The sequence below is a fragment of the Humulus lupulus genome, chromosome 1 (assembly GCF_963169125.1).
Source record: "Humulus lupulus chromosome 1, drHumLupu1.1, whole genome shotgun sequence".
Classification (NCBI taxonomy): Eukaryota; Viridiplantae; Streptophyta; class Magnoliopsida; order Rosales; family Cannabaceae; genus Humulus; species Humulus lupulus.
Window position 1 is genome coordinate 299,694,336 of NC_084793.1, and position 12,623 is coordinate 299,706,958.

The 12,623-nt window shown below is 33.5% G+C and overlaps 1 protein-coding gene across 1 annotated transcript; it reads left to right on the top strand.

Moving 5' to 3' along the window:
* The first annotated feature begins 441 nt into the window (after positions 1 to 441).
* On the top strand, positions 442 to 1,324 carry LOC133779867 (uncharacterized). The gene is made up of 2 exons (XM_062219770.1): positions 442 to 791; positions 886 to 1,324. The coding sequence occupies exons 1-2, from the start codon at positions 558 to 560 to the stop codon at positions 1,003 to 1,005; spliced, it is 354 nt and encodes a 117-aa protein (XP_062075754.1). The 5' UTR covers positions 442 to 557; the 3' UTR covers positions 1,006 to 1,324.
* Positions 1,325 to 12,623: the final 11,299 nt, after the last annotated feature.

Genomic DNA, 12,623 nt, shown 5'->3' on the forward strand with positions numbered 1-12,623 from the left:
GGAACAAGATTAGATTTTGTTGGATACCGACATATTTATTGGTTTGTTTTTGTATATTCTTTTTGTGGTTAATACGTGTGTAGATTTATTTGGATGAATGTGTTAATAATGTATTTGTACTTTAAACGAGGTAGCAGCGACCCGATCCTTTATCCTGCTTTAGTATTATTGATGGTGGAAAATGGCGTGCTTGGTGTGGAGAACTTGCTGACTGTGAGAAGGTAATGTTGGAGACCTTTAAATGAAAATGATTTCTCAGATTATGTAAGTCCATATTTTTTTTGCTTTGCTATATGGTTATAGGTTTATGCCCCAATCCTTGCAAAAAGACACTGGTTCCTAGCAGTATTTAACTTGGCGTTGAAGAAAGTGGATGTTTATGACAATTTTGAAATTCCTTCATTTCACCTCGGGTTCTGTATAATTAGCACAATGGTTGGTGCTATCATGTTTGTTTCGTTGAAATTTTTGGTTGATGATTTAATTATAATATAAATGATATTTTAGCAAAATGTGTCTTGTAATGTGTTGGTTGTTTGGGTCATTAGTTGCGGTCGATGGATAATGCATTCTGTGAATTAGTGAAGAGTGTACACACAAGTGATTGGGCTTTCGCCGACTTTGATGTAGCAGAACCTTCGTCCCATCATAAGAAGTGCGCAGATTATGACTACGGTGTGTACGTAATGAAGATGCTGCTGCAAGAGTATGTGGATGGAATTTTAGGTGGAAGAGGAGACGATGTCGTTGCCGACTTGGACTGGAGATGTACTTGGGCAGAACCAACCAATGTTAGTTATATTGTAGTACATGGTTTAAATTGCTTTTGAATGTTACATGTGTATCATATTTTGATTTCTATTTTTATTCGTGGAACTTGTGCAGGTACCTAGGGAGATTGATAGGCTACTTATTGGTGCAAGAATTCTCACATCTGGGGTGAACAAAGTAAGAGATAATATGTTTCAGAAAGCTGTTAAGATGCAGGATAGAAAGGAAGGTTGAGTAGATGGAACCTATGTGGGTGGAGGAATGGTTTTTTATTTTGTTTAGTAAAAAGGCATTGTGAAGTTATAAGATATTGGACAATTTTGTGGTAGATATGAAAGGTTATAAGGTGATGAATTTACATTAGTTCAACTATGTGATGAAGTTGGGCATATTAAGGTGTCTACAATATAATTGTGTTTAATTTTTTGGGTTCCAGATTTTGATATCATGGTTTTGGAGAACGTCTATGTTTATCAAGTTTAGTTCAGTTATAATTTTTTATATGCCGAGCATACCATATACTAATGTAATGGAAAATAAATTTGGAAATTAATTGTGTGCAAAGTAATTAGGATCCAAATTCATATTTGGTCATATGGAATGGAAATATTGAGTTGTGTAGAATATTTTTTGACAAAGATGAGGACCATCTTAGAAAGCTTGAAATATAAGACTTTTAAAAATATGTTTGAAATAATTTAGGGGAGGACTTGTTTCAACAACAGTTAAATAATTTAAGTTTAGAATTTAAATAATTAACCATCCTGAAAGTGGTAGTGTAATAAATTGAATATATTGTAACTGATATTTATGATATAAAGCTCAACACTAATAAAATTAAAAATTGGGTATTCCACTAATGAATGATAAGTTGTCCTTGAAGATTTATAAGAAAATATCATGTTATGCCATTGAAAATGATGCAGACATTGCTCTGGTGGGGCAAGGTCGGTGTCCCGGGCCAATAACTTTGATTATTGATCCCAATCTTGGTATTTTGAAGAACGACAATTAGTTGCCTGGATCTCCTCTCCTAAGCCGACAATTTTTAATTTCTTCTGCCATTATTTTCAGAACTTTTCATTAGTAAACCAGAAAAGAAACATTCTTGGATGCTGTTGCATTTGAAGTTTTAAACACTTATTAGGTTTATGGATATGTTACCTTTTGTCGGTGCTCGATCTGTAAGAAACTTGTGTAACTCTGCAATGCCTCCCTTAATGTTGTAATTTGGTTTATTAGATTGTGTTGAACATCGTCTACTTTGGTGAGAACTTGGTTGATCTTGCTTTGTATTGTCTACGATGGGAGTGAAATATATTTTTTAGGTGTAATGGATATAGGAGTAAGTATGAAGAGACTGAAAATTTGCAATGTACCTCTGAATTTGATGATGAATTGGTTTTTTGAAGTAATGTCATGTGATTAATGTCATCCGATTTCTTGTTAATTTCCTGAAATAGGAATGAAAACATCACTTCATTAGCATAGTTTATCTGTTTTGGTGGAGTATAAAACCTTCATTTTCTCCTCCCATCCTCTTGATTCTCCTTTATCATCAAGTAATTTTGAATTTAATAATCTTCATGTTGTTCCTTTAAGAAAGTGGAATACCATACCTTCTCCTTTGCCTTACGACACAAAACCTTAGATATGTATTCATTGTAATCCATGGTCGTGGTTTCTTCCCAGAAATGATAAGCTGGCCTCCCAGTAAGGCACCATGGTTTCGTAATGATTATTAGTTTCTCTTTAACTAGCATTGACTTTGGAGGTTGTTTTGGGATTGGAGTTGGTACCGTGGCAGAAGTCTGCATCGTGACTCTTTCACCCAAATACCACTCACCTCCGTCTGGCCCAACAAGTAGTATCCGCCGTGTATTTGGCTCTTCGCTTTGTGCGACATAGTATGGATGAAGTGTATTTGCTCCCCATGGATACCACTCAACCTTTATGAAATTGAGGAGAACAATATTGTAAGCTCTGCTTAATTATGTACAGTAGTGTAAATGAGGATGTTCCAAGAATGTAGTAAATCTTTATTGGCGAATATAGTTGGATTGGTACCTGTTCAGAAGATAGTTGGGTCAGTTTCAGCCTGTAGTATTTCAACAACACTTTAGCTTCCATGGTTGGTGGGAGGCAATTACTCCATAACAAACTACGGGGAAATACTTTAGATGAGATGCATTGAGGTGTGATGCGCATACATGGAAGGTATTCTCTACCCCAAACCTGTAAATTTATTTGGCATATGAGAAATTAAGTTTATTGATAACATCATATAATATATTGTGTACTAAGCATGTTATTTGCTTGAATCTACCTCCCAAGCTTTCCATAGGCCACCAATCTTGCTTGTGTTTTGTCTGCCTAAGTCGTCCATTTGTTGATAACAGAATGCAAGCCCAGCCCCTCCTCAATTGAAATTATTTATATCTGCAATACAGTCTAAGGATGGTAAATAGAACAAGTGAACCATATCATTGGCACGGGCGAAAAGGGTAGCGCCTAAAAGAGCCAAAATGAAGACCCTGGATAATATGTCAATATCTTCCTCAGTTGTCGTACTCATATTCTTGTATGATTGGTACAACCAATTGATATCAACTCTTCTTTGGTTAACACAGGCTAAAGGTCGTCCCAATAACCTTTGTATGGTATCCTTCTTCCTGTGAATGTGCTTGTCTATCTTTATTGGTCTCCCATACACAGGTATTCCAGTAATGGCACTAAAGTCTTTAGGAGTCATTGTCATCTCTCCTAATTGTTCGAATATGAATGTATGGGTGGTATCCCACCACTTTTCAGCAAGAGCTTGCATTAATGGGACGTCCACATCGGCTCGATTGAGGCCATCTACCAGTGGTTGCAGTCCTGTAACTCGAACCCGTTCTCTGACTGCAGTTGGTAGTTCCATATACCACTCCAGTAGGAGTACAGAGTTTCCAGCTCCTTTTATCTGAATTGTTTTATCCTAATGAAGTGAACAAGCGTCAAGTGAGCATTCAGAATGTACACACTTTTGTATTTTCCATTCAATTATGTACAAATTAGTTAATTAGAATTAACATGGTACTTCAATGCATTACCAATATGATGCTTTCCCTATTGTGACTTTTGTGTAAAAATAAGCACATAGAAGTTTACCTCATAGGAGATGTGGTCCTGCTCATGTAGCCTGACAGATTCAATATGACGTAGTGATCTTTTTTTTTTTTTGCTTCCTCAGACCATGTTGGCCCTGTGGTATACTTATAAGTTCGTTTATATTCAGTGGGTCGGCGGTGGAGTATTTTGATCGAGTGTGACTTGAAATGGAGCGCCCAACGAAGGCATCGGTGTCCGAGGGCCCGTGGAGGTATTTGGTTAAGCTTGTAGAGAGGTTCATGTCTTATTAATTCCCTATCGAGTAGCAGATGTTTATTCCTTAAATAACACAATAGAGGATATAATTAAATTAGAAAGTTAGAAAAATTGATTTATATCAGGTTTTAAATAATTTTAATTGAAGTGGGAAAACATATATGTACAACCTGGGATTCTTCGAAAGAGTGAGTTGCAAATATCCATAATACTTTTCACTATGATAACAATTATTATGGCATGTGGTAAGGGCTTTATTAATGCATTATATTACACATCAAATGGAAAAAGATTTAAATGACTATTTCATGGATTATTCTCTAATCTTCACGTTGACACAAAACAACATCCATCCCTTTGAAAATCAAATGATCAGTAAGAAATACCTTACAGTGAGGGGCAGTTATGAGTCGTCGTAGTTGATGTTCTTTGATGACGGTGGTGTTGTACAGTAGGAGGAGCTTCTGAATCTTCCGATCAATGGTCAATACACTATTCCGGTTACTGGTTAATATTCCCTGTTGACAATGAAAATGAGATGCATAACCCTTACTTGTCCACTCCATCAAACTGGGTAAAACCCTTACTGGGAAGGTGGTTGATCAATTGATTGGCCTCATTGAAGAAAGTACCCACCTTCGATCTCCATGTGCAGAATGGGGGATGATTCTGTTGATGATACACAGAGCCCCAAAATAGTTTTAGGCCTTTTCATTTGCAGTGGGCCTTTCCAAAAACATAAGCCAATGTCACGGCCCAATTACATAAACTACTGATAACATAGTTTTATATAGTTAATGTATGGGCAGCTTAAAAAAATTTCCTAAAACAGATGGCCTTTTGTAACTGTTAAACACAAATATGGGAATTGAGATTTTCCCAACTTTTTTGGCTTCATTGTATCCTATAAATGTTGATGGGATTAAATTACCAAGCTTGTTTGTTCTAATTTAGAAGGAATGTGATGTATATGAAAGAAGCTTAGTTGATGTGTGTTAATACGTAAAAGAAATTATTTAATTATGGTATTATTAAAAATTGTTATGAACCGAGTCTACACAAAGCCCTAAAACTCAATAAGAATTTGGGCCTAGTAAATTCAAAATTAGCCTAGAGAATCAGAGTTTGTTATTTTGTGGTAAGTTAGGATATTTGTGGATTAAGTTGTTATTTATAGAATTTAGAATATAAGTGAATAACTCAGATTTAGAATTCGTCATACAAATTAACAAAGACGAAAGTGGTTACAGTGAACACCCTGGAAACCAAAATTAGGTCATGTTTATCATTAAAAAATCCATAGAAAATAAACTAACATAAAGTAAATATAACTTCAAAAGAACAAAAATCATAATCCTCTCTGGAATTGCGGCCGCAGAAACGCCTTGTTGCGGTCGCAGGAATAGCGTACAAAGTCATATCTCCCCTGGAATTGCGGTCGCAGAATAGTCTTGTTGCGGTCGCAGTATTAGCGTAGAAAGCCATATCTCACTGGAATTGCGGCCGTAGAGTTGTGTTCTTGCGGTCGGAGGAATAACGTGGAAAGGCCTATCCTCCCTGGAATTGTGGCCGCAGAATCGTCATCTTGCGGTCGCAAGAATAGCGTAGAAGTCATATTTCCCCTGGAATTGCGGCCGCAGCATGTTCTTCCTGCGGTCGCATAAATTGCCCCTAACATGTGTTTTCCCTTTGTTAATGGCAGACATATGAGAATAAAGGACTGATTTTATGTTTTTAAAATTTAAAAGTTGTGGGACCCACACAAAAATCTTGTTTGGTTTATCATTTTTTAAAACTATTTTAAAAAACAAACTCTAATTTATCAAAGGATTTAGGAAATGATTTTTTCACGTTTTCTTACCTTTTTTTTTTTTCTGACCACTTGTTTCTTATGTTCACTTTATATATTAATAGACTTTTTACATTTTTTTTAAGGTGCTATGTTATGTACAATAATTTTTCTTTAGTGACAATTTTTTTTCTTTCTTTCTACAATTGTAGTGTTAAAATATTTACTCTATTAAAAAAAAAATGGTATTTTCTTCAATTTAAAATTCTTATTCATCTCCATAACTATATATATTTGTTAAAATATTTAATTGTAAAATTATACAAAGGGATGCATTTGATTCTAATTTATAATATAATTTTTAAAATAAAATTCAGCTAATGATAAAATATTTTATAAAATAAAGATTACAAAAATAAATTACTATTAATAAATAAATATAAATTTATCATTTCAATTCTATACTAAAAGTTAAATATTATAAAATAAGAATAGCTAACAAAGTAAAATATTTTTCTAAGTCCACAAATTGTAAATTGAGTTTTAAAAAAAAAAAAAATTTCTTGCTAATTTTCTTTTATTTTTCTTACAGTGTTGATTTTTTTTCTTTTGTCCTTTTTACAAGTCAATCTACTTTTTAAAATTTTTATCTATATAAATTTAGTAAAATAATTAATTATAAAATCATATAACAGAATATAATTTAATTCTAATTTACAATATATTTTCTAAAAAAATTATTTGATCAAATAAAAATTACAACAAATAAATAAAAAATATATTTTCAATTCAATTATTATTATACCAAAAATAAAAAATATACATTACATATTCAATTTTTAGATTTTCTACCAAAAAATTATTCAATTTTATAAAATTCAAAAATAGTTAACGGACAATACATTCAATCACATTTTCATAAACATATTTTCAGACACTAAATGTAGATTCTTTTTTCAGAATCATACTTTTTCAAAATACAATTTTTAAATCACTAATCAATCATGCCCTAAAAAAATATAATTTATATATTTTTAAAAATATCATAGTTAATGACAATGCAATATTGTTATGAATTTTGAGGTATGCACTATTATTAAATTATTATTTATCAATATAATTAAATTTTACTTTTAGCTAAACCAATCACGTATTCAGTTTCTGTTATATTGTGAAATTCAATCCCAATCAAAGACTCAGTTTTTTAAAACTCAAAAACAGTTTACTGACATTGAACCAATCACATTTTCAGAAACATGTTTTTAGTCACTAAATTCAGAGTTTCATTTCAGAATCTCACATTTCAAAAATACAGTTTCCTAATCGCGAACCAATCAGACCAAGGTATGATTGGTTCACGATTAGAAAACTGTATTTTTGAAAAGTGAGATTCTGAAATGAAACTCTGAATTTAGTGACTGAAAACATGTTTCTGAAAATGTGATTGAGATTAAATTTGAAAATATAACAGACACTGAATACGTGATTGGTTTAGGTGAAAGTAAAATTTAATTATATTGATAAATTAAAATTTAATAATAGTGCATACGTCAAAATTCATAACAATATTGCATTGTCATTAACTATGATATTTTTCAAAAAATATAAATTATATTTTTTTAGGGCATGATTGATTTGTGATTTAAAAATTGTATTTTGAAAAAGTATGATTCTGAAAAAAGAATCTACATTTAGTGTCTGAAAATATGTTTATGAAAATGTGATTGAATGTATTGTCCGTTAACTATTTTTGAATTTTATAAAATTGAATAATTTTTTGGTAGAAAATCTAAAAATTGAATATGTAATGTATATTTTTTATTTTTGGTATAATAATAATTGATACAATAACTCTAATTCTCTTGCAAGTGTTAATACAATAACCCTAATTCTCTTGTAAGTGTATAACTTCAATTAACGAAAACCCAAAAAGTCCCTTCCTTGAGCTATCTTTCTCTATTTATAGGGTAAAGGAGGATTACATGAATTTGTTACAGATATTATATCCTAATAAATCGGATAATCGGGAATTATTGGAGATAATCTCATAATTGATTATGATTTCCCCATGATCATCTTCAAATATGCGAAGTGTACGAGCATGTTGGTCGTAAGGAAACCTCAAACGCTACGCCAGGAGAATCTTACTGGTCGATGGTCGAACAGAACTGTGGCAGGTGTCAGGCACGTGTTTATAAACGCCTGCCACGTCACCCGTGCCCGTTTGTTGGATAACAATAACCTACTAATAAAACTCCTTTTTTAACTGTATATTCAACCACACTATAATTACAAGGGTCCATCATTTCTTTTCAACTAACTTCAGTTATATTATAATTTACCTCAAAATGTTACATTATAGCATACACTAGTTTTTCTATTTTTTCTCTACATCATTTAAATATTAAATTTTTTAAATATATTTCATTCATTTTAAGAAATAATATATAATTAAATATAGTAATATCACACTTATATATATACAAAATTTTATAAAAAAGTAATAAAATATTGGATAATTCTATGGTAGGGCCTTAAAAAAGAGCCCTACCGTAGGCCTCTTTTGTGTTCTCAACCCGTGAATAGTTTTTGGCGCGATTTTTTTATTGACTATGTATATTGTAGTTATTTAGAGCATCCTGCAAATTTTTCAGAAAATTCCGAATAATTTACATTGCCGAAAACAGATTATTGCACGCGTGACTAATTTTTTTATTCGCGTGGAAAATAGCATGTTTGAACTTAGTTTTCGGCACTGTAAATTATTCAGAATTTTCTGAAAATTTGCAGAATGCTCTAAATAACTACAATATACATAGTCAATAAAAAAATCGCGCCAAAAACTATTCACGGGTTGAGAACACAAAAGAGGCCTACGGTAGGGCTCTTTTTTAAGGCCCTACTAAAGAAATTTCCTAAAATATTTATAGCTTGATGAATAATGTTACACTATATGTAGAGAAATATTACTCATTTGGGTAAAAAAATAACTTTACATCACTCAATGTAAAATTATTTAACAACTTTATCATATTATAAACAATTAGATATTTTACCTCTTCCTTCGGGAGTGGCTCTTGTGACAGGTGAGTTATGTGTTTCCACCTTCCCTTGTCTCTAATTTGTTTTACGCTTAATTACTAGTATCTATAAGCTTCACAATAATACACCATACAATTTAATGCTTTCAATTATTGAGTACTCACATGAGAAAAAAATATAATAGTTACGTTTTACCCCAAATTTATAAATGTGGTTGATCAATGAAAAAGTCAAATAAAACTTCAGTGGTCACTTCCATATACTGCAGTCAAATATAGCTTCAGTTGTCACTTCCAACAGAGAATCGTTTTGTATATAATTTGTCTGTTGTGGCACTGCTCACATGTGAATTCATATAAGTTAACAACTGCCCATACCAATAATTTTAGCTGGCCATGTAACTTTACTTATTACATGTCTTGTCCCTTATTTATAATCCAAGGCTGGGCCACTTTCCCAGCCTGCCTTGCTGCATGGCTCTCTGCAGGGCAGCTTTGGGCATGGCACACGTACCGAGAAGGCATTTATTTGAGCAGTGCTTCGGACATTGATGCACGCCTCTCTGTAGGGCAGGTTGTTATTTAATGTACTAGCCTTTCATTGACCACTCAATTCCCAGCATATTAATAGAGTTTGGCTTGACTATATAGCATAAAAATTACTGGGCCCCACGGAGGATATCGTCCATCCCCCATCCCATTCTATAAATAACTTTCATCCATCCCATTCTATAAATAACTTTCATCCCCCATCCCATTCTATAAATAACTTTCATTTTCTACAATATTGTCCAACTGAGGAATGTTCAATGCCCACTTGATAATTAAAGAAAAGTTGGAGTGTACCTTGTACCCCCACCTCTACACATCACTTCCCTATGTAAATGGATTCTAAATAAGAGATGAAGGAGACGTGGACGCCTGAAGAATTTCTTAAACAAGATGTTTCCGACTTAACCCACTTTCAAATTGGTAAAGTAAGATTTGTAGTTATGTTACAAATTTCTATGTCAATCCTAACGTCTTCTCTATATGGTCACACCAATCGGCCTATAGTGGTGACAACAAATTATGCAGGTTATTCAAGTTCATTTACTTTCCCACATTTGTTTAACATCTAAACAAATAAACTTATATAAGGTGGTCCTGATCACTCCGCTTCCTCAACAATACAATGTCTCACCTACCCGACAAGCCTATAAGAATTAGTAGGTGGTGGTATAGGTTGTGATACTGATGAAAATGATGACCTCTATGAAGGTCGGGGAGTAAGGTCGGGGAGTATCCACAACAACTACGTAATTTAATTTCAATATGGAGTATTTGATTTGAGGAAATTTATTTGGTAGGGCCTTCAAAAAGAGCCCCACCGTAGGGCTCTTTTGTGTTCTGAACCTTTGAACAACTTTGGGCGGGATTTGTTTTTTATGACCGTGTGTATTGTAGTTATTTAGAGAATCCTGCAAATTTTCGGCAATGTAAATTATTCGAAATTTTGTCAAAATTTGCAGAATGCTCTAAATAACTACAATATAGTTGGTCATAAAAAACAAATCCCGCCGAAAACTGTTCAAAGGTTCAGAACACAAAAGAGCCCTACGGTGGGGCTCTTTTTGAAGGCCCTACCAAATATATTTCCTTTTATTTTATTTTTATAGAAGTATTACTATTAAGCATTACCTCCATGTATTATCATATGAGAATGTTGATTAATAGTTGTATAAGTTTTCTTGTCTATGTATAAGAGGTATAAAATGTTTGTGCAGTGTAAAGGTCTGTAATATTAAAAATTGCCATATTAATAAATAAAAGTACATGTACAATGTCACGCCCTGGTTACTCCAACACCGTTGATGTGAACATTGAACTGTGCTAAACTGGCTAATTGAGTTATTTGGTTATAAACGTGCATCTATGTGTTATTAATAGGTTTAGGTGAACAACCAATCAAATGGAAATTAAATGTTTTATTTATAACATAAAACTGATCATGGGGCCATAAACAATAAAATATCGTTCTCCACTTATTAGTCAGTACCATGTGACCAGTAGTCAGTCTGTCACATATGGGGTGCAACTTTCTTACATCTGCAATCAATGTACCCATTTATGCAATCAATGTACACATTTAAACATTCATAATTAAATGTTGACCCCCTTCGATTCCACTATTTCGATAATCATAATTAACACCCTTCAATTTCCGTTATTATCGACATTCTCAAATACCCATAATTAAAATTGTTGACCCTGATTTTGGCCAACTGAGACGGAGTCAAACTTGCTTGATGTGGAGAAACACGTTGGAAATAATGTGATGACGAAAAACAATAACTAAGACAAGAATTTATAGTGGCTCGGCCCCAGAATCTGATAATAACCTACGTCCACTTGAATTATTATTGATATAGGATTCACAGGAGTGATCAAAGAACTAGGGTTCAATGAGTTTCAACAACCTCTGAAGAACAATACAATATATCAAATAGGATCACACTGATCTCAGGTACTTTGAAAGCCAAAAAGTCCCTTCCTTGAGCTATCTTTCTCTATTTATAGGCTCAAGGGGGATTATATTAATTTGTTACAGAAATTATTTCCTAAATAATCGGATACTCAGGTGTTTGCCGAGATTTTCGGAAACTATATTAATTAATATTATTTATTAGTACTCATAAGAAAAGTAGAAGATTAACACGGGATTTTTACGTAGGTTTGGACGTTAATGAGCCTTAGTCTACGAGTCAGTAGTATTAGAGCTTCGAAAGCCTTTTACAATGGAGTTTATCTCTATATTTTGACAAAGTAACTGTGTACTAGTTCTAGAAATCCGTTTTCCAGTGTTCTATAGCTTGTATTTATAGGCTTATAGGAACACTGGGTCTGGGCCAGGTATGACCCGGGCTCATCAGAGATATGGATACTCTTGGCCTCTCTAGTGGGAGCCCAATATAAAAGATAAAACATACATTAATTCCAGACCAGTTAAGGCCCATTAAGTTGGCCCAATAGCTATATTTCGCCTGACAAAACAGTGCTTTTGGTCTGGACAATTCGAGTTATTTAGCAGATTCAGGGGACAAGACCAGTCAGAGTAATTGGCAGCGCAGATCTGAAACAGCGGCGTGCAATCCCGAGGTGACCTTTCCCGGAGGTGAAAAGTAGGGACAACGCCCACGCGGGGTGGGGCGGCTTCAGGGTCCTGGACGCTTGGTCCCACCAATTGGGGACGAATGTTCCGGGTCCACGCAGGAAATGGGGATAACATCAGGAAATAATAGGACTCAATCTCGGGATTTATCAAGATCTTTCTAAATATATCTGTAAATAAGTAGAATCCGCAACTATACTGGTCGTAGGTAAACCTCAACCACTTTTTGCTTATAATATATTTACTGGTCGATATTGTAGCAGAATCCCGCCAGGTGTCAGACACGTATTCGGAAATCACTTGCCACGTCATCCGTGCCTGTTTTTTGGATAAATTTTTTTTTTGACTGACTTCTTTATGAAATTGTCAAAAGGTATAATCTTAAAATGTAGGAGTATAAAAATTTCAAATTGGGTTTATACTTTTTTGGACACTGTGTTTTTTTTCCATTACCTATTTGGACATTGTGTTTTGACGAATTACTTTTTAGACTCTATGTTTTGTA